The following is a 26,381-nucleotide window of genomic DNA, read 5'->3' on the forward strand; positions in this document are numbered from 1 at the left end:
CTGAGTTCCGAACATTAACAGGAAGGTTGGAGAGCAGAAGAGCTCTGTAGCAGAAGCCCGTCCTCCTGCTGAGAACTTGTTCATTCTCAGTACCAGTAAGAGCCCGCAGTCTTGTGAACGTAATTCTCAGGTAGACCAGACGTCCGTTAAGAAGCTGCTCTGGTACTCGGGGACCAGCCTATGTTGACCTTCGTATGTTAGTTTGGTTTTTCTGCCTCAAGCCTGGTGAGCGTTCGTCTTTATATTGTGGAGGTGAAAGAATGCAGCTACTAATGTTGCTTATGTGATGCTTGACAGATAAATGACTATTTATTTTGATTCCCAGGTCTTCGGCAGTTGTACGTATGGTGGTGGGAGTCCCATCAATATTGTCTGAGAGGTTAGATTGATTCCTTCTGCCAGATTTAGGTCCAAGTAACAATAGGTAACAAAATGTCTCAAGAGAACAATTCTGAGATTCCAGATCTTCGTCCAGTTTAGTATCTGTGGGATGTGCTGAAAGTCGCACCTCACAAGTTACAGGACTTACACCAGATAATACAGCACATCTTCAGAGGTCTGGACTCCTGATTACGGGGCCGCTTCCTTAACCGCTTGGCCACCTCTGCTCAGGCCACTTTAGCTCCATCACACGATGCAAAACCTTTAACAACTGAAACTGATCATCTTTACACTTATTCTATATCTGCCCATGGTTTGGTGACCCCCATGACTTCATAATGTTCTAATAGAGCATATAGGGGCTTCAGAAGGTTGAGTCCAGCCGTTCACTTCTCACTGCTGTCGATGACATCACTAATAGCTTTCTTCTGATTGCACCATGACCGACTCGCTCTCTGTTTGAGTGTGTGGTTGACGGTGAACCTCCTACCTGATATAGCACCAATGGGAATGCTGGAAAATTAAACGGGAGAGAAGCTGAGTGGATATGAAATGATTTTTTTTTAATAGTCTGTGATGTCATGTGATGTGTACTGTAAGCCTTTCATTCTGCTGATGGTTTTCTGGGACACATCAGGGCCTTTCTCATAAAGCCTTGTGGTTTAATAAAGCTCATCTTGGATGAAGGTCATCGCTCAGTTCACGATTCGAATCCTTCTATCAGTCGTGTACCATAGACTCCTTCAGACAGACGTTTGGGTCCGGTCCCCGGTGAATGAGTTCCAAAAACTGGCTCAGAGGGTTCCTTGGCAACCTCACGGCAACGCTAAGAGGTCTCAACAATGCGGGATTCTGGGTAGTAGCGTTTTGCACTCATCCTTAGAGGAATGCCGTGCGTTTTGTGTGGATCAGGTTCTACATATGGAGCTGATTAACAAAATCTCTCCCCATCACTCCAATGTAGTTATTACCCAGATTCAAGAGTAAAATAGGATGCAGTTCAAATCATTTCTGAAACCAAGATCACTCCGAAAGAAAATAGGGAAAACTATTTTTAAAAAAAATCTAATTTGCATACCCGGAACCTTTCCATAAATACATCCGCAATTCCACATGAGAAATACACCCTGGACTCATCCATGTGTTTTCAGCTGGCAGTGAAGATGAGTTTTGGTGTGTAAGGCAAGATCCTGCTTTTGTCTTGGTTTGGTTAAGCAGAGTTAAGAGGCTCAAGCAAAAAGGGGGGGGGGTCTAATTCGGACGGATTCTACCCCAGGGGCTGGAGCCACAGCCTGGGGAGGTGCTTTCCAACGCAGCACAGGAGCCTGGGATAGGAGGCTGTCTGCTAAACTGCCCTTGGATACTGTTGCCAGGAGCTAAGATTCTGCCTGTGGAGTGTGTGTGTGTGTTTGTACTTTTTTGCCCGCACCTTAAAGGTACAGCTGTGAGATTTAGCCAGGGGGGCAGTATTTCACACACCCTTCAACATGATTGACAAGAGGTTGGAGGTCACTTTGGTCAGCAGAGGGTAGGTTTTACAGCGGAATACTCGATATTACCTCTTGAGGTAAGTGTCCTGCTCAGGGACACCATGGTAGTAAGTGGGCTTTGAACCTGGGTCTGGTTGTTAGGTATGTGTCTTGCCTGCTGGGCTACTACCAGCCCAGCATCCATTTGATGAAGGCCCCAAGATTCTCCAGCAGAACCTCACCCAAAGCATCATAGTCCACTCAATCTCTGTACACACCATGCATAGAGGACTTCAAACCTTTTTCTTTACTTTCTGTTGATAACTTTATTCAAACACATCAAGTTTCAATCAGAATCATGCATACACACCAACTTTCACCAGTGCTATTTCCTCTGTTTCTGAAGGCTTTTTGCCGTGCATTGTGGGGGTTGTGATGAGGTCATCTGGCCAGCGGAGATGGTCATGCATGCTGGGAAGGCGGTGGTACCACGTACGGTGCTTCAGGTGCGGTGTTTGCTTGCGGTGAGCGGCTGCAGAGTGGAGACCAGTGCGTGTTAAGGGAAGGGACGCTGCTCTGCGCTGCCGACTACCACCGTGGGACGGGGAGTCCCGAGACGAGTCTGTCTGGTAAACTCTCATCTCTCTAAATGCAGTCACATCTATAATAACATCTAGCCTCAAACGGTCAGACAGTTCCTTCTGGTTTGTCTGCCTAGGTAAAAGTGATGACGATGATGATGACGACGAGGGCATCGATGAGGAAGGCAACGCTAAGGCAGGGACTGAATATAACAAAACAGGAGATCTGGACCACAAGCGGCCAAAACGACCACGGACTATCCTGACAACTCAGCAGAGACGGGCCTTCAAGGCGTCTTTTGAGGTGTCTTCCAAGCCGTGCAGAAAGGTAACCACACACACACACACACACACACACACACAGATTATATGGCGTAGTATGATGTGGTCTGGATGAATATGATGGTGTGGTATGGTGCAGAGTAGTAGGTTTTAGTACAGTGAAGCCCCTACACCTGTTCTCAGGAACCCACAGGACACCGCAGGTGCTTAAAGGCACAGATGCCAGTCCACGAGCCCTAAGGAGCATGAAGGTCATTCTGTTTCACCTGCTTTCCCTCTTCCATTCATCCACGTTCTCTCTCCCGCTTTGATTAAGGTCAGAGAAACGTTGGCAGCCGAGACAGGATTGAGTGTGCGGGTCGTTCAGGTCTGGTTCCAGAACCAAAGAGCCAAGGTAACGGGATATCTGACCACGCACACACACACACACACACACACACACACACACATTCAGTACATCAGCGTCCACAACTCGGCACAGTGCGGCGGTGCCAGCAGGGCAGTAATGCATGTTAACGTTTCATGTAGGAAACTGTTGACATTTCTCTGACAGATCTGGGAGATTAGCCCTGGTATTTCCTTTCCTGACTTTTCTCAGGTTTGTGTGTGTGTGTGTGTGTGTGTGTGTATTTACTGGATGCAGAACGTCTTTAACACAGAGGCTGTGTTTGTGGTCTGTCAGGTGGGAGTAGTACTTTATTATTTTAATATGCGCAGATGAAGAAACTGGCGCGGCGTCAGCAGCAGCAGCAACAGCAGCAGCAGCCGTCCCCACATAGCATGCAGGACGGACAGGGACTCCACGCTGGTACCTATACATTTAATACAGAACACTTTCTTTATGCTTTTTGTATGAACTAACTGACAGCCAATCAGCATTCCAGAGCAGTTTTCCAAGGAAACGGGTAACATGGTGAGAACTTGGCAGCCTGTGATATGTGATATTAATCATGACGTTTAATTAAATAGGATGTCCCTTCTTCCTTGTTGACGCAGGTTTAAGGGCTAAAATAAATCCAAATACTCTATTTCTGTCTGCCAGTGCCCCCTTGTGGTGGCTTGACCCCTGACCTTGAGAGTTTGGCTGCCTTCTCCTCACTGCCCCTTCAGCAGACTATCGCCATGGAGGCACAGGGTTTTAAAATGGACCCTTTCAGACAGGGACTGACCCCCCCACAAATGCCTGGCGACCACATGCACCCCTATGGTAAAGACACATTCTTTATTTGTGTGTACTACTTGTGTGTTATAATGTTAGCTTGGGCGCTGAGCTAATGCTGACTTTATCCCCCCTCCAGGCTGTGAGGGACTTTACTGTGAGTTGGATGGGGACCCCCTTCATCACCTTGGTGACTACGTGTCACCAAGTGACCCCTCCCTCCTGACACCCATTGATCGGCTGTATTCCATGCAGGAGTCCTACTTTACATCCTGAGATGGATTTATAACCCAACTCTCTCAGTTTGCATGTACAGTTCGAATACACAGATTCTTTAATCCACCTTACAAATACATGCATCATCACTGGGACGGTGTGGCAGTGGTGGCCTAGCGGGTAAGGGAGCGGCCCCTGAGGTCCCCACACACTGCGCCTGTCATGGCTGCCCACTGTCACTTCACTTTCCAATTCCCTTGCTCAGGGTGTTGGCGCTCATTCTTCTCTTTTGGTGTCTCTTTATGTATCGTCCGTTCTGTATTTATAAGCGTTCCATAGCTGCATCCCCGAGAGCTGTATGCTGAGGCATCCAAACTGACTGAATTAAATGACTTGAATGCTATAACACGATGTGCTTTTCGAGTGTCATTTCTCCCCGTCTCTCCCTCTGCACCCACAAAACAGTATCAACAAAACCATCAAATTAATCTTCATTCACTGTAGCTTTGTAAAACATATTGAAAATCCTGGAATTGCCTTTCTGCATTTATCAAAACCAAACATTATACAATTAGATCAATTTTAAGCCAATCAGGTCAACCAGAACAGTTGGCCGGCAGCGACCAGATCAGGGATTAACATAAAGCAGTAAAAGTGTGACTATTATGACCATGAACAATTATTAGCATAATTGGCATACATTATAAGTCAATTGTGCTGATAAATGAAGAAATGTACAAATGCACAAATACAATATATAGCTATACATTATGGAAAGGGGAAGCCTTGTACAATGTTATTATTACAATGAACAAATGCATCTATGCCAAGGTCTGCAAAAGCGTGAGCTCAAAATGCATCAAACAAATGAAGTCGGACATTTTATTTTAGATTTCATTGTTTATTCGATAACTGCACATGCACATGCATATAATTTCTACAATTCATCATGACACAATGAGCTTTTTAAATTCATTGAACGCCTCATCTGATCATTCCAAAGCTCCCATTTTTAACAGAATGTTCAGAGTGCCAGAGGCAGGTGACGGCTTGGGCAGGCTGTCATCACATCTTATCCACCAATCCGCTCCAGCTCATCTCCTGAGAACGGGGCTCCAGACAGCCCCATCTGCAGCCACCGTCCGGGTGGGACAGGGGTCAGGCCTGCAGATTGCAGGTGAGTCAGCTCGGTCCCCCAGCAGCTCGCAGATGCTGGGTTCAGCTGTGGCTGGTGCACTAATCCACACCGGGACACACCTTGTCTCTCCTGTTTGTATCTTCTCCAGGAGTCACACACAGACCCCGTCCAGGTGAACACGGTCTTTGTTCGCAGTCCTGAACATATTTTAGACCTGCACGGACCACCCACACGGTCAGTCCGGGAGGAATGTGCCGGGGGCCGCAGAGGCCCAAACTCCAATATCCCCCTCCTCGCCCCCGAGCTGACCCGACCGTGAACGCGGGCTCAAGTTTCACCGGGTCTGAAAACCAGAGGCCCCATGCAGGACTCTCCACTGCCCCCGGAGGGCCCGGGTTCTGCAGTCTGACTGCCGAATTACTGCCGTTTCGGACGAGGGCGGTTATTGGGGGGGGGGGGGGGGGGGGGGGGCTGAGGTTATTGGGGTACCCCTGACGCGCCCCTGGCACCCGGACGCAGGAAAAATAATCAAGCGGGCATCATGCGGCCGCAGCGGGCGGCGATGCGCTCGTTATTATTCCGACGGCGGCCAAGCGGCGGCCTGTCAGCCCATCGGTAATTTATTACGGCGAGCGAGCCAAGCCGCGCCACAAACCCTCTGTCTTTTAACCGGGATAATTGGCGTCACGCAGCGCCGGCGCACAAACAGATGCAGCCGCGCTTACCGCAGGATGGAGCAGGTGGAGCAGGATGCCATCATGGGCCTGCAGGATGTTCAGAACCGATCTGATGACCCGGCTTTATAAACTGTACACAATTATTTCATATTTCATTAAGAACATAATTCATGTGAAGTTGGATATTGGTTGACGTTGAAGTGTCCTTTTGGAGAAGTGACCAGGCAGAATGGAACTGTAGAGGATTCTGTAGCTGCGCCACCCATGTTCCTTGTCCACTGGGACCAGCTCGTAGACCTGCTGACCAAACCAATTTTACGTGGCGCCCCCTTGCATCCATCCGGCAAAAACCCATGAAACACAAAAGATTTTTTACTTGAACGATATATTCATGCTTGTTGAACGCACAGTACAAAAAGTTGTGCTAGTTTGAGCGTGATAAGAAGTGAAAGATTTAGTCCTCAGTGGTTCAGTCCAACGATGGGGGGGCTGCTGCTACTCACACCCAGAGTGCAGAGCGGCGCGGCGTGTACGTAGTTTTTAATGCACGAGTTCAACAAGCACAACACAGGACGCGTAAAGCTACAGTTCAGCTCCTTTGTGCGAAGTGCGGCATATATTGTGACATATATTGTGAGCATAAGCAGTGGGATGTGTTAATATTTAATGTCTGGAATTACTCCTGAAAATTTTACTGTCTAATGCCCCCCCCCCAACATGAGGGTGTCACTGTTTGTCTCAAACAAGTTGTGAATTGGTTGTAACATTAAAACAGAAGATAACTTACTCTGTGCTAGAATTGATGCTCGTAGCTCCTATGGATGGGTTTAATAAAGACTTATGAAAGATTTTGTTACAAGTAGCAGGATAGCGTGAATAATTACAGGATTCCTTTTTATTGGTGGTTGTGATGTATTTTAACCAGACACAATACTGCTATAGCGGTTAAGGAAGTGGCCCCGTAATCAGAAGGTTGCCGTTTCATGGTGCCCACTGCTCACCAAGGGTGATGGTTAAATACAGAGGACACATTTCACTGTGTGCACCGTGTGCTATGCTGCTGTGTATCACATGTGACAATCACTTCTGGTCTTCTGGTTCACAGGCAAGTGGGTTACCCACTAGGCTACTACCACCTTGTTGAATTTTCTAGGCTGGTAGCTGACAGGCTCTAGGAGGCGCTACTGTGCCACGGGGAAAGGGGGGTGGGGGGTGCACCGAGGTGGCCTGATAGGAAAGTTACGTATCGTTGGTATAGTTACTACTACTACTTACTAGGCTTTACTAAGCAGGTAAATTCATGTTGGTTTCTTCTTTTCATATTAAGACGTATCAATACCAGGTAGTCTTTTTCTTCCTGTTTGTGTCACCCCCCCCATCCTGCCTAAGCCACAGGCGGCCCTGTGTAATCGGCGGCACTCGGGTGTTTGTGAGAGTTCGGGTTGAGTTGGGATGGTGTAATATAGTGTAGTGGAATTGGCTGATAATACAGGGTTCTGCACTGAAGCCAGGATTAAATCAGGTTTCCTCCCTCATCGCACCACCTCTGAAGATAGATGTGCTGTTGCTTCGCCTCGCTCTCCCCACGGGTCATGGCCGGTATTGCTGGCACCGACCACTCGGTCCGGGCACGGGTTCCCGTGCCAGACTCAGGGCGAGAGCAGGTGTCGCTGGTCACCATGCCCGAACCTTGCGTGTCCTGTCCGCCGGGACGAGGCTGAAGGTGCAGCGGGTGTGCGACCGACCTCCCGGCAGGTGAACTGTGGTTATTGTTCCATCTGATCCATTCCCTGATATACGCCTCTAAATAAGCTGCATGCCACGTTCAAGGTCACTTCGAACCAAAACTGCATTCACATATCTGGGTCACTGTGTATGTGATGGAAAATCAAGGAATTTACATTCTTCAGTACATCTAAAGAATGTAACTTGATTTACATAACGGAATAATTTATTTCACAATAGCATATGCCTATTTACTGTACATTTGCATCTGAACAAAGGTAATAAACTGTATTTTGTGCACAAATTAAGTTGAAAACAAAGACTATTCCATTTACAGAATCCCACCAGTGAGGGGATTCTCTACAATAAAAGGAAAAGGTATTTAAAAAGTTCCCCATCAAACAGAAGGTGGATGGATCAGACTGATGTTCTTGGGAGACATATGCTCTTTTGATTCAGATATAAAAAAAAAATTCTTGTTAACAGAAAACAACAAAGCAAAGGTTTACATGTCTACACACTTTTACAGGTTAGTGCAAGTTTATATGGAGTTCAATAACAGTTATATGTAGAGTGATGCTCTTTTCCTCGTAAAAGGTGAATAGGATGTACGTACTTAGTGACTTGAATTAAATAATTCAATAACCTTACACTCAGAAAATTAATGTTCCTCAAATGCTGGGTTCAATTCCAGTGCCCCAGACTGAATTAGTCCAGAATGCTGCAGCCAGAGTTCTAACCAGAACCAGGAAATTTGACCACATCACCCCAGTCTTACAATCACTGCACTGGTTACCCATCAAATTTAGGATTGACTACAAAATCCTACATTTGACCCATAAAGCTCTAAATGGTCTCGCCCTGCAGTACCTGAGTGAACTTTTGGTTCTTTACGAACCGCCACGCCCCCTTCGATCAACGGGTGCGGGGTCACTACTGATACCAAAGGTGCAGAAGGTCACAGCTGGGAGCAGATCCTTCTCCTATAGAACTCCGCAGTTGTGGAACGGCTTGCCTGTCAGTGTCCGGGACTCAGACACAGACTCAGCGTTTAAATCTAAACTGAAAACACATCTGTTGTCTCTGGTCTTCTGTTAAAGTCCCAGACGCAGTGTCAATTATTAAGTCCACTTTATCACACAGTCCCCCTGTTAGACACAGAGAGTGTTAAATTCACCCTAGTTAGGCTGTCCTAGTTAGGGTACCGGGCTAATGTCTTGAGTCAAAATGTCTTGAGGAGAGAATATAAGAATAAAAAATGCCGTCCTGGCTGTTGTTGTTCTGTTTGCATTTACTAAATGAAACCAGCATGACAAGCTTGCCTGTGCAGATGGGGATGGTGGTTCAAACGGCCAGAGGAGGTGCAGCTCAGCTCGGCAGTTCCATTCAGCCGCTGCCTGTTAGCAGAAGGAGGTCTGAGAGCTGAAAGTGAAAGGAGCCGCCAGGTCTGAGCAGGACATGGAGATACCCAGAGGAGTGAAAGGAGGACAACGGACTGCTGTGTGCATTGGGAAGGGGGGAAACAGTGAGATGTATAAAAATCTGGCCTGTCACCGTCTTCCCAGTGACACAGGAAGTGTTTCTCTGCCTGACAGGACTGCGGCTTCTCACTCTATTGGCCAGATGCATCTCTGCGTCTCTGCAAGCCATGATCGCACTCCAGCCTGCAGCTGGACCCAGAGAGGAAGGGGACATGTGGTATGTGAGGGCTGCAGTTCAACCCGACCCACTGAGGATCCACCTCCAGGGGGCAGCGCTGGACTGCATACCTCATTACAGACCAGGGGGAAAAGCCAGTAACACAGCCATGAATCTAAATGTCATGAGTATAAGGATAGATCACTAGTTCCCAAAAAATGACATTAAAAGTGATGCATCTTTTTTATGTGGTCCTGTATCATTATACCCTCATTGATTCTGTCCTGTGTTCCTCCATCACAGTCTAGCATGGAGCAGTCAAGATCATCGGTGTCCCCTTGCCCTCCATCCTGGACCTGTACCTCTCCAGAACCAGGAATAGGGCTGGGAAAATAATCACAGATCCCGCACACCCTGGACACAGACTTTTTGACCTGTTGACCTCTGCAGGCGATCCAAAAGCCTTGTCCCTCGCCGTCACCCCCTAAACAGCTGTACTGTCACACTGCTAAACACCTACATCAATGCAACTGCACTTTATGTACACTTGTATTGTTTCTGTATATAAGATATTTGATATATATAAGATATATGATTATGTTGTATATTGTTGTTTTTATATTGTTGTGTGTGAGACACCATCAACCAGAATAAAATGTGTTCACATACTTGGCCAATAAATGCGATTCTGATTCTGATTCTGAAGTGAATCATATGTGTGTGTGTGTGTGTGTGTGTGTGTGTGTGTGTGTGTGTGTGTGGTGTGTGTAAACCAGACAGACACCTGGGCTGGACACCCGATGGCCGGCATGGCTTCCATGGGTCTTTGTGCACGAGAGATACAGCAGTTCTGAAAGTGACGTGATTGTCATTTTGAAACACTGCAGCATAGTGACACAGTGAGCAGCCATGACAGGGTCACTTCTGGGTACAGGGTCACTTCCTTAGCCGCTTGGCCACCATAGACTTTGCCAGGTTCAGAGCGTGAAGAGAATTGGTGACTCTGGGCTCACAAATTTCTATAAAACATCAGTACGAAGCGTGGCCACTGGTTCATCGGACCCGTGCAGCTAAAGTGAAAGCGTAACGCCAGTACGGCCTGCGACGCGCTGAGAGGAGGTTTGCGGATTAGACGCCTGGTGAAGAGGCCCGCCGGTTACCGGACATTCGCCGTGGAAACCGCTCTGCAGTTCTCGGTTCTGCAGAGGTCAAAGTGCAGTAACTATTCTCATCAGGAGTGCAGCGTTGCAGTCAGTGGCAGGTTCGAGCAGTAAAACTAACATCTGGACATTTAAAGTGCAAAAAACCCAACATACATGCGTTGGAGTAGAAAGGTCACACTGACATAACTGTTCTGACTTTTAGTGGTATTACTATGAATGTTCTGATTTGAAGTTAATTTGAGTTAATTATTATTAAATATTAATACTTAGAAAAGCATTTAAAATGATATAAAGCAAGCGGTCAAATGTACATGCATCAATAATTCTGTGATGCCACAGTGCCACAGTGGATGATTCTATAAATTAATCCTTTAAGGCAGAAGATATAGTGTTGAGTGATCAGTTAAAATCACATATTGATGACATCAAAAGGAGAGTCATCTATAGGTGATATTCATGCTAAAATAGAAACACGTGTTGAAAAAACTTCCCTCCGCTGCCTCAAGAGTTGAACTGAGGAAATCTTCTAGGGAATGGGAGCAAACCCCCAAAATGCTAGAGCTTAAACAACAAGAAATTTCTCAGAAGGAGAGTAAATTCATAAAGCTATATGAAAGCTGGAAAGAGCGTACCAAACTTCGCGACCCCAGAGTTGAGTGACATGATGGACTCTGTTGAAGAGCAGGAAACACAAGTGAAACATGCTTATGAAAATATCCGATATCAGTCAGCACCTTCTACTGAGATTAGAAGGAAGATGGAGTAAAAGAAGATCTAACGGGGTTAATGAATTTGTGCAATTAAGTGAAGTGGACCTAGAAGAGTTTGAAGCTAAGGCAGAAGCACAGTGCTTAGAAGAGAATATGTCCAGTCAATATTTGGGACCTCTGAAACTACTGATCATTGCAATCATTCATGTAATTCATCTGTGCAGCAAAGCATTGCAGCAAAAAGAGCTGCACTGTTAGCAGCAAAGCAGGTTGAGGTGGATATGGAGGAGACTATTACTGTTCAAAGACAAGGACTTAGTAGACTGGAAAATCAGAGGAATTAGATTAGATTAGATTCAACTTTATTGTCATTACACATGTACAAGTACAGGGCAACGAAATGTAGGAATCTCCAAGTTATAGCTGCAAAGCAGTGAAGAAGATCCAAGTGAAGCCTGTAATGCAGCTATGCCATGCCACATGTAAAAGGGCTGTGAATGACAGTGTTAAATGACTGTGAGGAGAACCAAAGGTTGGTCCAAAAACTCCCAGATCGGGTGACCTCTCGCTGGAATCATTATGTCACAAAACAGTTGCAGCAAACTGAATTTGAAGAATTCTTTGCCCAAGAAGCTGAAATTGCATGTAATGCGGTAACATCCGTTCATGCTTTGGAAGAAGCATAAGGAAGAAAAGCCATATACAGACATGCATTTGCCATAAATGTTGAAACCTCAGGCAACAGACTAAAGAATAGCTTCTACCCATGAGCAGTCAGAGCTCTTAACGTGTGTGTGTGTGTGCAGATTTCTTCCATACAGTCATCTCACTGCTGCTATTGACTATGGGCCTGTGCGCAATATCCTGGCAATGTGCAATTACCAATTTACCCAACAGTTTCACTTATTTCTACTGACCAAAGCCCTTCCCCCCTTATTTATCATATTCATGTCTCTTGTACCTATGTACTGTGTATGTAGTGTGTTTATACTGTTTTTTTGTCTTGTTTTCTTGCATCTTTGTGGTCTTGCCGGCTAATTTGATTGTCCAGGTAGCTGTACAATGACAATAAAAGTCCTGAAGTCTTGAAGTACAGTGATGGAAACTCCCCATGATGAGGTGAACAACTCTGAGAAAACAAACACAGTCAAGAAAGTAACATCTCCTGTTGCATTTTCTTCAAACTCTGTCACATGCACATGGTGTGGAGAAAGACACTCGATCTCCAAATGCCTGAAGTTTGCTGACAAGTCTGTGGAGGAAAAGAAAAGTTTAATATTTGTCCTTGGTGATGGGTAAAGCAAGGGTTTCACCAACTAAGGTTATATCAATACCAAGGTTAGAGTTGACAGATGCTGTGCTTTCTGCAGCAGTCAGCACAAGGCTAAAGGAGCATTTGGAGCTCTGGGTTGATGAAGAGTATTTTTAGGCAGATTCCCAGGTGGCCTTGGGTTACATCAATAATGAAGCCTGCAGGCTTCATGTTTTTCTTGCAAATAGAGTCCAAAGAATAAGAGAAGGAATTGATCCTGCACAGTGGTACTATATTTCACGTTTAGAGCTGCTTTCCCCCCTCAGCGAGGCAACCACTGAGTGCCACAAACCATCGGCTCTAGTCGTCAGCGACTCCATAGTTAAAAACCCGAGGATAATGCCACCAGCAAATAAAACCGTGTGTTTTCCTGAAGCCAGTGCGCCCAACATCCAGGGAGGAGTTTAAGTGGAAGTTACAAAGCACATTTAATTTGTCTAGGGTTATAATCTCGCACAGTGTCGAAGAGGCTCAGGCTAGCCTGTTGGAATGGCTATAGCTTTATGCAATTCACCTCTCATGCACTCATTTATAATTCCATTCAATCCCCATGTAACATTATATCTTCGGTCACAGCCCATATACTGTATTTCAGAAGTGAAATTCACAGCACCATTCACATAAAAAACATGGATCTGTATATACAACTCATACAAAATGCAGCCGCACGACTGATCTTCAACCTTCCCAAGTTCTCCACACCGCCCCTCTGCTACGTTCCCTCCACTGGCTCCCAGTAGCTGCACGCATCAGGTTCAAAATACTGATGCTGGCCTACAAAGCCAAACATGGAGTAGCACCATCCTACCTCACAGCCCTTATTACACCTCGCACTGCACCTCGTATACTCCGAGCCTCCAGTACTGCTCGCCTGGTCCCTCCATGTCTGAAGGTAAAAGGAAGACACTCATCTAGACTCTTCTCCATCTTGGCCCCTCGGTGGTGGAATGAACTTCCCCTCAAGGTCAGAACAGCTTAGTCACTGATTTCAGTGCTGCAGTCCACAATTTAAAAAGACCAGTTTGACCAGTATGTCGCCAGGTCCGGTTTTTAATTAATTAACGTTATTATTAATTAAGCAGGAACTTTTTTACACCGCCTTGTTACTTTTTTCTGAAGTAATTCAAGGGAAATATTAAATTTTCTTTTTTTTCTTCTTTAAGAGCCAAACATATTTAAGAAAAGTTTGCCTATCGCCATACCATGGGTTAGTACTTGGATGGGAGATTACCTTGGTATTCCAGAGGCTGTAATCTTAAACAAATGAAAATGTATTTAAGTTGAATTTTTTACATTGCTTTATTTTTTTTTTCTAAAGTAACTCAGATGGTTTTTCAATCTGTGATTCGTTTTTCTACCCTAATCTTTTTTTTTCTTTTCTTCTTTATTAGCCAAACATATTTAAGCAACGTTTGCTTATAGCCATACCAGCCGAAGCAACACCCCATCTCGTCTGCTCTAGAAAGCTATAGAATTTGGGTCTGGTTAGTACTTGGAAGGGAGACTTCTTGGGAATACCTGGTGCTTTAACAATTGAAAAACTTTTTAGGTTGTTTTTTTTACACCACCTTGTTATTTTTTTTTCTAAAGTAATTCAAGGGAAATTTTCAATCTTTGATTTTTTTTTCCGCCCCTTTTTTTTTCTTCTTTAAGAGCCAAACATATTTAAGAAAAGTTTGCCTATTGCCATACCATGGGTTAGTTCTTGGATGGGAGACTACCTTGGTATTCCAGAGGCTGTAATCTTAAACCAATGAAAATTTATTTAAGTTGAATTTTTTTTACATCGCTTTATTTTTTTTTTTTCTTAAGTAACTCAGATGGTTTTTCAATCTTTGATTCGTTTTTCTACCCTATTCTTTTTCTTTCTTTTCTTCTTTAATAGCCAAACATATTTAAGCAACGTTTGCTTACAGCCATACCAGCCGAAGCAACACCCCATCTCGTCTGCTCTAGAAAGCTAAAGAATTTGGGTCTGGTTAGTACTTGGAAGGGAGACTTCTTGGGAATACCAGGTGCTCTAACAATTGAAAAACTTTTTTAGGTTGATTTTTTTACACCGCCATGTAAGTTTTTCTGTAAAGTAATTCAAGGGAAATTTTCAATCTTTGATTTTTTTTCGCCCCTATTTTTTTTTTTCTTTAAGAGCCAAACATATTTAAGAAAAGTTTGCCTATTGCCATACCATGGGTTACTACTTGGATGGGAGACTACCTCGGTATTCCAGAGGCTGTAATCTTAAACCAATGAAAATTTTTTAAGTTGAATTATTTTACATCGTTTTATTTTTTTTTTCTAAAGTAACTCCGATGTTTCTTTAATCTCCCCCCCCTTTTTTAACAGTCAAACATATTTATGCAACGTTTGCTTACAGCCATACCAGCCGAAGCACACCCCATCTCGTCTGCTCTAGGAAGCTAAAGAATTTGGGTCTGGTTAGTACTTGGAAGGGAGACTAACTGGGAATACCAGGTGCTTTAACTATTGAAAAACTTTTTAGGTTGATCTTTTTACAGCGTAAATAAGTCAGGTGGAATTTTCAAGCTTTGATTCGTTTTCCCACCCTGAAACATCAAACATTTTATTATTACATAAAACATTCAATTATTTTTCTTTATGAACCTTTATTACCACAACAATGTAATTGATCATTGGCAAATTTTAACATTTGTATTTAACATAGTGAGGTGCCCAAGAGCAAAACCCACACACACAAATATATAATGTACTGCAGTGTTTCACAGTGACAATCACTTCACTTTTCACTTACTGACTTTCGTGAGGTAAAAAAATGTTGGGTGTGGTGTTGGCTGTAGTGATAAGTGAAGAAAATGCATCACCCATAAAAATGGATTTTCTCTTTTATTCACAATGTGGGTTCCTATTTAATGGAGAATATTGATTAAATCCCCAGACCTGATAAGTCGAGCGTTTGGAGAAGCAAGTTGCAGTACACAGTCCAGCCAGATGGTGGCACTATTTAATCAGATGAAGAACATTTACATTTACGGCATTTGGCAGACGCCCTGATCCAGAGCAACTTACAACGGGCTTCCATGTCACCATGGATGAAGTGATCAGTTCTGGTTCACTAGGACCCCCAACTATGAATACAATCTTTTTATTCACTCTGTTGTAGATTCTGTACACAAGTTCGACAATAAGAAAGTTACAAGTTCATCTAAATCTTCTCTAAAGAGGAAGGTGTTGAGCTGCCGTGTGAAGGTGCTCAGTGACTGAGCTGGAAGTTCATTCCACCACCGAGGGGCCAAGACGGAGAAGAGTCTAGATGAGCGTCTTCCTTTTACCTTCAGAGATGGAGGGACCAGGTGAGCAGTACTGGAGGTTCTGAGAATACGAGAATACGAACATCTTGACGTATTAGCCCCCTGGCCTTAGATACATAGATAGGTTGATAGTTATTTTCACTATTATTAATTACAAAGGAGTCGTATTTAGACGCAATATTTATAGATTTCTGCTAATTATACACACTACAGTGGGCAGTGGTGGCCTAGTGGTTAAGGAAGCGGACCTGTAATCAGAAGGTCCCCTTGATGAAGGTCCCGTCCCCACACACTGCTCCCCGGGCGCTGGTCATGGTGCCCACTGCTCACCAAGGGTGATGGTTAAATACAGTGTCACCGTGTGCTGTGCTGTGTATCACAGTGACAATCACTTCATTTTTACTCCAGCACACAGGATTAAGTCAGTAAAATAGGGCCCGGCTCTCTACACAGCAGCTCACACACAAGATCGAGCGCCTGGATGATGGTGAAGGTGGATCTGGAAGGTTCCACTGTACGCCACCGCTCTGTTCTGACCAATCTGTAGTGAACTGGAATGGCATCTGAGGAAAAAAGTGTCAGGAACCATCATGCTCACTGCAGAGGCTGGATGTGATGCAGGACAAGGATTGTGAATCTGGAGAGACAGAGGTGGCCTGGAAATTCTGCAGAAAGAGCGAGGGAGACGAAGACGTGTCCAGACACACCTTCCCTGTAAACACACACACCTGGAGTGTTTAAGGAAATGGATGTGGTCGCCCTCGTCCTTGCTCCTCAGCTCTGGTCAAATCCCAAACGTCCATGAACAGGGAAAGCTGAATTCATTTTTGAGCGTGTGTGTAGAATGTAGAGCCATGGTCAGTGAAAACTTTACTTTACTTTACTTTACTTTACTTTACTTGGCAGATGCTTTTATCCAAAGCAACTTACAAGAGGAAGACACCAGCAATTCTCGTTCAGTTTCTACAGATTGTGAGTTAAAAAAATTGAGAGCCTTGATAAGGCCCAACTTGTCAAGAATAGAACATGCAGGGGAATTGTTACGTGCTAGACGATTTTTTTTTCATTTTGTTTTGTTTTGTGTGTGTGTGTGTGTGTGTGTGTGTGTGCGTTAGACTCGTTTGAAATATATTCCCCCGTGACACGCCAACCTGATGGCCCTGATGTCCTGTGGCTTCATTCTTTTGTCTGTGCGGGTTCTGGTTGAGATTTCCCAGAGGTCAGCAGCATGTGGCTGGATCACCACAGACAAGAGCACGAACCTGGCGGTTAGTCGGTGTAAAACCTGCAGGCTGTGCGGTTCGTTCCAATTTACTAATGAACTGAGAACCCGGAACCACAACCTGGAAAATCTGCACAAATGGTGACTAACGGAACATTTTAACACAGATAAGAGAATCATGGTTTAGAGTAAAAGACCAATGTAATACTAGAAGCCAAAATTCCAGGGGAAATTTTGATGGGTCTGTCCGGGCATTGGTCACAGCTGCGGGCATGGAATTTGTAAAATGGGGCTTCTTTACTGTGGTAAGTTTTATTTTACAAATCCGTTGTTTCTTTACGTTTGACGGTCTTCGCGTGGCGGTCTTTAATGTTCTTTAATGTTCTTTTTTGCCATTCTCAGCACAATAATAAATGGTCTGTCTTCCTGACAGACCCAATTATATAGACTACATATAAAAAGGTCAGTAGAAGTTACTGGCCTGCTGTTTATAGATATAAAGTGACTTCAGAGGATAAATGGATGAATGCATACATGAAGGAATTTTATACACATCAATGTAAATGACAGCAAAAGAGCCATTTCTCATGCATTTTGTAAATCACTAGGCCATTTAAAGGCAAAAATAATACAGTCAAACATGGAAGATGTGGATAAGAAATTTTCACACAGTGAGAAGAGCCAGCAGGCTCACTTCTATTAGATGACCATTGTCATATTTTAAAGAACTTATGAATAGCAGTGAAATAGTAAAATGGCATCACTATACATCACTATACATTTTCCCCCCAAAAAATTATACATCGAAACGTATAAAACAAAAATATGTGGAGACTTGACAGAAGGGTCAAGTTTTGGGGTGTCAACTGTAGGGCTTGTCAAAGCACCTTGAGACGTACTGTATGTGATTAAGGGCTGTTGTTGCTGTTAGAAATTCTGAGTCTCCATATCCACTGTTTGGCAAAAGTAAATTGAGACTTGAAAACGGGGCATTCAGTCCGGCCACCAACAACATTTATTCCTTCCACAGCCCAAAATCGCGTCCATCACCGTCCTCATTTTTCCTTCACAGTGATGTCGGCAAAGCCGTGGACCTGTGTGAGCTGCTTGCAGTCCAGAGACGCTAGAAGCTTCCGTGGGCCGCCGTGGTTGGGTATAAATTTCTCAGACAGGGTCACGCCGGCCCTGCTTCCCACGTCGCTGTAGGACAGAGAGGAGACCGATAAAACGCTTGTGCATTTGAGTATCTGGCTGAAGTTGTATTCCGTCCTACCCCACTGCAATTCGCCGCACGTTCTGGATGCCCAGGCCCTCCACGCGGAACACCACGTTCTTCAGCGCGCGCTTCAGGGGGTTGGTGAAGGAGATCTTGGCCGTCATTTCTTTTCCCACCACAGCATCGCCTACAGGCTGAGGACCAGAAGGACGAGAGTCTCATGACTGTTGTCAACAGCGGTAAACAAGACCAGGGAACACACACACGTGGGCGTGTCGACCGCCACCGACAAAATGGGACGCAGTCAGGTCCTTCAGATCATGCAAGAGCCCAGAGCAGTAAAGACGAATAAAGGACCATTTCAGTTCAGTGTCTTCTTCACTTCACTTTAAAAAGAAAATGGAGCAGCAGTGTCCTAGCGGTTAAGGAAGCGGCCCCGTAATCAGAAGGTTGCCGGTTCGAATCCCAATCCGCCGAGGTGCCACTGAGGTCCCCGTCCCCACACACTGCTCCCCGGGCGCCTGTCCTGGTGCCCACTGTCACGGTTAAATACAGAGGACACGTGTCACCGTGTGCTGTGCTGCAGTGTCTCACAATGACAGTCACGTCACCTTCACCTCTACAGCAGTGATCATGTTTGGGGGTCAGGGAGGACAGGACAGCGTATGGACAGGACAGGGATGAGATGAGCTGAGAACCCTAAAAATCCATCTCATGGGGGAAATAATTACACGGTACAAATGACCATCAAACTGCTCGTTTCTACCTGTTTATGTCTGTACATCCTGAAGACCAAAATGCTTGGAGAGGACAAAAACCCACATGCAGAGAGACTGAGGAGCTCACCGTGATGGTGAGGTCCGGGGTTCGAAACCGGAAGCTGAACTGTGTGGCCAGGACCTGGCCGGTTTCATTCACCCTCCCTGACAGTGTGAGCATCAGTGCCGCCTGGTCCACCAGTTGGTCCTGGTAGTCCTGGTAGGGGAGGACCCACTCCAGCGTCTTCTCTACAAAGCAGACAGATGGACAACGATGGACAACAGAGAATACCTGAGCCTGGCTGAGTGGTTCCATTTTGGACAAGCAAAGGTCTTTCTCTGGACGTTTCTACGTCGAATAGACTCACCCTCTCCAGGCTCCAGGTCCACGGGCGTCTGGTCTTTCCTGATGTTGGCCTTCAGCACGCCGGTGTAGTACATGATGGTCGCCTGACTATGGAGGGTCAAGGTGCGTGGTGCGCTGCTGCTGTTGCGCAGGAAGATGGACAGCTCAGCATCGTCACCCATCCGCGGCCCCTCCCCTTCCAGCGCGGCCTCGACGGTGACGTCCTTAGCAGCTGAAGACGTGTACACGTCTGGCTTGGAACCGTAGAGGGAGGCCGTCTCCACAGCGATGCGCTCTTCCTCTGAGCCTGATGTCGTGACGGGAGAAGGAGCGACAGTGAGGGACAGATCACAGCTGGGATGCAGATAAGGTGTGGCTGGTGGTGCGTGATGTCACCTTCTGGATGTTTGTACAGGTGTGTGATGTCCGCTCGCTGCTCAGAGCCCACAGCTTTAGTGCTGATGCAGCGTCCCACTACATTCTTCTCCATGTGGATCTGAGTGAACGTGCCGTCGGGCTTCCTCTGCCAGTAGATCTTGTCACTGTTCACCTGTCCAGCAGGCAGACAAAGAGAGTTCATGGGTTTGAGTCAGAAGAACACCACCCTGCACGAGAAATGTTCAGACAATAACATTCTGTACATGAGTGACGGATTATGAGATAATTATGGGAAATGAGCCAGGTCTGCATGACTGGGTGTGGCTACCGGCGAGGAACTAACCTCAGCGAAGACGAAGGGTGCATCGTATTTGAGGTAGACCAGCCCAGAACGAATGGCGTTAACGGAGGCGGGGCCACAGCGGAACATCCCCTGGCTGGTCTCTTGGGGGGTGGAGTCTACCGCCTGCCAGCCGCCCATGCCAGGGGGCAGGTCCAAACGCGCCATCCAGCAATCATTCCAAACGTGGAAGTTCCTGTGAGAAATGAGAAAAGCTTGAGGTGAAAGCTGTGGTTATGTAATACAACTCCGGTCATGTCATGAAATGTCGGTGGTGTAAAAACGATGATGCATGGAAGACAGGTGTCAACTCACCAGACTGAGTCAGAGTTCAGGTTGTCCAGGGGCTCCAGGTTCTCGTTAAAATAAACGTCTGTTGTCAAGGACACATCGGTGTCATGAGCAGAGTTAAAGTTGGTGACGCTTCGGGTTGGAATTCCAAGACACCTCAAGACTGAGAGAGGGAAGAAATGGCATCCCATTACATCAGTGTATAAAACACACACACACACACACACACACACTGCCTACCTGTGGTGGTAACCCCAGAGAAGACCCAGCACTGGCCGTATCGTACAGGCGTACCATCGCTGCGGTGGTACTGCTTCAGAATGTCCCCGCTGCCACTCCAGGCTGTGGGTGACGTCCCATCGGCGTAGTTCCCGGACCAGTTTCCCTCCAGAACCCCACTATCGTTGGGAGAGTTGATCTGTCAGCATGGAACTGGGGTCAGAACACGTATCCGACAGGTTTTAGCTGGTTTCCTTTTCAGGACTATGGTGAGTGCAGTGCATTGTGGGTCTTGCTGTTAACCGGCTGTGTCTCCAGGTCATCACAGGAAGGAAGAATTCTAGTTGACGGCAGAGGTTTGTGTGGCAGTGCAGAAGCTAACCATGGCAGACACCACTCGCACCACGTTAACGGGGTCTCCCCATCCTGATGCAGGGGTTCCACTCTTCTCCAGAATGTACAGGCCGACCGCCAGGATGCCCTCGTCAAACTGGGAGAGAAAGTAGCAGCAGATTTTATATACTGTGGAATTAAAACACACTCGCCTATGAACCAGAAGACCCAGGTTCAAACCCCACTTACTACCATTGTGTCCCTGAGCAGTGTCTCCAGGGGGGGACTGTCCTAAATGCTGTAAATGTAAAAAATATTGTCCCATGCATATACTATACTATGCTAAGGCCAAATTCGTGGCAGTGGTGACCAAGCGGGTAGTGTTGCCAACCATCCCAAATTGTCCAGGGCACCTCGATATATGGGTGGTTTTCCAGGGCAGCTCCAGTCCTGAATTCCAATCACAGCCACGTCGGCCAATAATAAACTCCTGTAAGCACGCAAAACTCGTACAAACGTTGCTGTGACTTGCAGGGGTGTCCGGCAGGATGACTATAATTATATAGATCTATTATTATGGCTCGGCAATATGAAGCACTGATAACACAAAAACTACAGATCCCATAATGCAGCGCTTCAGTTGCCTTGCTGAATGGGATCTTTACACCGCAGCTGAATCTGCAGAGGAGCAGGTTCCACCAGAGATGAGCGATACCACTGATTTCCTGTTCAATCCCATACCAAGTAAAATTCAGGTTGGTATCTGCGGTACGGATTTAACTTAGAAGATTGAAGAATCTAAAGTCCTGCAGCGCCGTGGAGGGTCACCTGCAAGAACGTGTCCCTCATTTAGGGTTGAGAAACTTGGCAACCCTACAAGTTTGTAAGGAAGTGGACTCGTAATCAGAAGGTCCCCTAGATGAAGGTACCATCCCAACACACTGCTCCCCGGTCGCTGTCATGGTTGCCCACTGGTGAAATACAGAGGACACATTTCACTGTGTCACCATGCTGCAGTGTTTCACAACAACAAAAACAATCACTTTCTCTTAAACCCACTGGTTCACCGATCAGAATGCTTGAATTGAGATCTACATGTGGGTGTTGATAGTGGACGTGGTCCCAAGGTGTCTATGGCTGAGGTCATGATGAAAATAAGGCCCAAAGTCTCTTACTTGACCAAAGTTCCATGTTCTCACTCCAATCTGCTTTTCAGTTCCATAGTAAAGCCTTCCCATGTCATTGAGAACATATTCCATCTTCTCCTCCTCATCTTCCATGTACACTGGGTCACCTGAAGCAGGAAAAAATGTTTTTTTTTTTTTTTTAATGTCTCTGGAAAATCTGCACTGGTGTCCCCCTCTTGGTTCTTTGCTCTCTCACCTTCACACCAGGGATTGAACAGCATGTAGATGTCATTATCAGGCTTGGGTGGCAGTGTGGCCTCGCCCTCTGGGCACTCGGCCGTCACTGTGAGTTCATATCGTCCAATCACGGCGGTCGGGGACGAGTTGACAGACAGTGTAATCTTGTCACCCTCCTGCTTGATGATCTTGGCCTCCCAGCAGTCGTCTTCAAACTCGTCCACCAACGGGAGAATGACGTGCGTGCCCTTCGACACCAAGGGTAGTTTCCCTATTGTAGACAAAAGGTTAAAAAAATTTATCAAATCATACGTGTAATTATTCTTTTTTTCTGATCCACACCATTCCAGAGCAACAACAACAACAACATTTATTTCTTATTTAGCCCAAAATCACATACAGTACGTCTCAATGGGCTTTGACAGGCCCTACAGTTGACACCCCCCACACTTGACCCTTCTGCACACAAGGAAAAACTCCACACAAAAAAACTCTAGGAGAGAGAAAAAGAAAGGAAGAAACGTTGGGAAGGAGTGATAGAGAGAGGGACCCCCTTCCAGGGTAGAGTGAGCCAGCAAATGGTGTCAGTGCAGGGTTGGGGATGATATAATAATAAGTCCTACAGTTGTAGGGTTGGAGAAGTCCAGGATGTATTCAGTGTCATGGTCTAGATTACATGTCCATAATGATGTTACTGGTCCATTTGGCTGTGGTGACCCTCTGGTTTGTTTCATGCTAAGTCCTTGTTAAGCAGTTGTCAGGAACCAGGATTTATTTGCTGGTCTCTTCACTGGGGTCTGCCAGTAGTCTGGACGCTTGATTTCGTGTCTCGGAGAAAAACAAACAGAAGCAGCGGCAGACGGTTGCACTGTACGACCGATACTGAAATATGTGGTTATGGTGGTATATTTGGGCTACAGTGGCCCGGTACCCTAACTAGGACAGCCTAACTAGGGTGAATTTAACACTGTCTGTGTCTAACAGGGGGACTCTGTGATAAACTGGACTTTATAATTGACACTGCGTCAAAATCAAGTGAAATGAGGGTCTAGGACTTTAACAAAAAGCCAGAGAAAAAATATTTTTTTTGAGAGCAGCCATGAAGGCCGCCTAGCCTGCTCGGTCACATGCAAGATAAAATCTCACACATATACGCATTCACAAGACGCCTTCTGACCAGAGGACGATGGGATCAATTATTAACCTGATGGATTCTTTCCAGAAGAAGTCAACCAAAGCTGGTTCCGATAAAAAAATGTCGACTTTCACGCTGCTCAGGAGCTTTTGAATGTCTTTGACAAGCATATGAACGCATGTGTGGACACGATTTCCTCGCTGAGCCGACGTTACCTCACCAGCAGGAGATATTTGTAATGCAGGCAACCGTGGAAATGATGTGCTGTGAGTTTAATGTGTAGAAAAGAATCATTCTACTGAGAAGCATGTGAGATCGACTGGGCATGAATGAACGGGGGCGCATGATGATTTCCCAGCTCTGACGCACGTGGATCATGAAGTGGAACACACACACGGTTTATACACACAGAGGGCATCCGAGGAGAAGAACTCACATCAGACCTTACTGGACATGTATGGTCGTGTAGCACTTGGCCTTCTGGGAGTTATGTGGTGTGAGAGAGAGAGAAAGAGAGAGAGAGAGAGAGAGAGACGGACCTATCTTGAGCTCCAGCTTCAGTTTGTCTGTTTTGGGGTTGTAGGGTCGTGAGAGGTCGAGGGTCATGGTGAAGGGCTGCCCTCGGCGGACGATGAGGTTGTCCGCGTGGTAAGAGTCGGTGTGGTGCTCTCTGCAGTTCTGTGCCTTCTTTGCCTTGAGGAGATCCACCGATCGCACGGTGAGGGCGGGGCCTGGCAGGGGGAACATGTGATCATCACTGTGTCGTTAACGTACGTTACCAAATGATAATACACATCACATGACCCCACACGGGGCGGAGTTTACATGCTCTCCCTGTATGTCCACTATGTTAACTGGTGACCGTCTCAGGATCGGCTCTGGCAGCCGCGGTGACCCTGACTAAGCGAGTAAGAACAGAGTAAAACACGGCGGGTTTACCGCTGAGTTCCAGCCCTGCAACTGGGGGCTTTTCTCCTCCGTCCACTGTGATGACCGTGTCCGTCCCATCGTCATGGCTCGGCTGGCGGCAACAGCAGGGGCAGATCTTGCGGAGCCATCTCCGACACGCCCCTTCCCCCTCCTCCTTTCCAGCGTCTGGCTCCTCCTCCCAGCCCAGAGTGACATCAGGGAAGCGTCCGGCAGCGGACCGCGCTCTGGCTGACGTGGTCTCCACTGATGGAAAGACAGAGGGGGGCAGGAGGTGAAGACACAGAAGGTCCACTCTCCATCTGCCAGTTTGCTCAGATGAACACAGCAGTCTTACCTGCTCAGGGTGGTAGTAGCCTAGCGGGTAACACACTCGCCTACGAACCAGAAGACCCAGGTTCAAACCCCATTTACTACCATCGTGTCCCTGAGCAGGACACTTAACCCTGAGTGTCTCCAGGGGGGGACTGTCCCTGTAACTACTGACTGTAAGTTGCTCTGGATAAGGGCGTCTGGTAAATGCTGTAAATGTAAATGTCATATTTCATGTTCTCACTTTGTTCTCACTTCGAATTTGTTGTCTGGTTTATTAATGCTGCCAGTCGACCCTCAAACTGCTTTAAGATGTCATGAAACATCATTTTACTTTCCCACATCCTTCATTCCGACTGCAAGTGTCCAAACGAACCACCCGCCAAGCGGGGAGTGGACCTCGTTCTTCCATTTGTGTATTTAACAGATCACCATGAAAGAATGTCCCACGTTTGCGGGAGGAATCTCTGTCTTAAAGCTTCACACAGGTTGCCACGCCTCAGGTAGATCGATATCTCTACACTCGGTTCCTCTAACGTAGAGGTGCATCAACCGCGGTGATAATTATGACCTTGTGGGAAATATGACACATAAGCAGCAGAATTTAATGACAAAGCGTTAAGTCCCCTTTAAAAAAAAATGGAAATAAAAGCTAAGGTACGTTCAAATGAATGTCCACCAGTCATAACCTGAACACGTCTCAAGCAGACAAATAAAAGACACACCAGAAAAAAAGACATATACGGCATAAAAGAATTTACTGATGAAAGTGTAGACCGTGAATATAGAAAGTGTTCCATTCTCTTGTACATGTTAAATTAGAAGAATTGAGGTGCATATTTGGTGCATTTTAAATGTGTGCAATCGGGTCGTCTCACTTGTGAAAGCCTGCTTGCTGCCTGCTGCTCCGCACGAAGAATGCCTTTTCTCTTCAAGGAATCTGGGAGTGGTGCCCTGTCCCGTCTTCAAGTCGTCCTTCCTCTTTTAAATGTGCAGCTGTCCCCGCCCTCTCCAAAAAAAAAAAAAAAAGAATTCACATTCGCACACGTTTTCCCATGAGGTCACGCATGTCATGCTGGTAAAGTGGTGATGTCGGTATGCAGACAAGCCTTGTTAACTCCGCCCTCATGATCTTCATCATTCATCTAGTCACTTCCTCTTCACCTCACGATCCATCAGTGTTCATGTCCAAAATATGCATGTGGAAATAGGCAATCAGATTGAGCCTGACTCGGCCACAGGTCATCCCTGCTTGGTTTATTTACTTGTGACCTTTGACCTAAAAAACAGCTAACTATCATGAACCAATTTCAGTGGAACACCCACAAGCACGGCCCAGTTTCTCAGATTATGAACATTATACCTTGGATAAGAGACAAGGTTCTAGTAACTGTGCACAGAACCAGTGTTTTTCTGTCTTCTTTGTATGTGTAGTTTGGTTTTTTTGTCAAGCTGCATTTTAATTTTTTTTAGTCTTAGTCACATCCGTGCTCTTTTTAGCCCAGTCTAGTTTCAGTCGAATTAAAAGTCTGAGTTCTAGTCAATGAAAATTCTATTTTAATTCTGATCAGCTCAGTTGGTTAGAGCGTGAAACTAATAACGCCAATGTTATGGTTGGTACTAATAACGCCAAGGTTATGGGTGGTATTAATAACGCCAAGGTTATGGTTGGTACTAATAACGCCAAGGTTATGGGTGGTATTAATAACGCCAAGATTATGGGTGGTACTATTAACGCCAAGGTTATGGGTGGTACTATTAACGCCAAGGTTATGGGTGGTACTAATAACGCCAATGTTATG

General features: G+C 45.9%; 2 protein-coding genes and 1 pseudogene across 3 annotated transcripts in view; 1 reads left to right on the forward strand and 2 right to left on the reverse strand.

Moving 5' to 3' along the window:
• LOC114781112 (LIM homeobox transcription factor 1-alpha-like) overlaps positions 1-4,234 on the forward strand; it is a 13,678-nt pseudogene extending 9,444 nt beyond the window's left edge.
• Positions 1-26,381, reverse strand: part of exoc2 (exocyst complex component 2) — a 102,229-nt gene that overhangs the window by 18,469 nt on the left and 57,379 nt on the right. The window lies entirely within an intron of this gene.
• Positions 17,484-25,553, reverse strand: LOC114781109 (protein-glutamine gamma-glutamyltransferase K-like). The gene is made up of 14 exons (XM_028967808.1): positions 25,458-25,553; positions 24,280-24,513; positions 23,880-24,071; positions 22,225-22,476; positions 22,017-22,135; positions 20,891-20,998; positions 20,530-20,707; positions 20,314-20,452; positions 20,002-20,194; positions 19,677-19,830; positions 19,303-19,587; positions 19,023-19,183; positions 18,234-18,370; positions 17,484-18,160 (listed from the first exon to the last, which is right to left on the reverse strand). Coding segments are annotated over exons 1-14 (2,298 nt in total). The 5' UTR covers positions 25,459-25,553; the 3' UTR covers positions 17,484-18,015.

Source organism: Denticeps clupeoides, unplaced genomic scaffold, assembly GCF_900700375.1.
Source record: "Denticeps clupeoides unplaced genomic scaffold, fDenClu1.1, whole genome shotgun sequence".
In the NCBI taxonomy this organism is placed as follows: domain Eukaryota; kingdom Metazoa; phylum Chordata; class Actinopteri; order Clupeiformes; family Denticipitidae; genus Denticeps; species Denticeps clupeoides.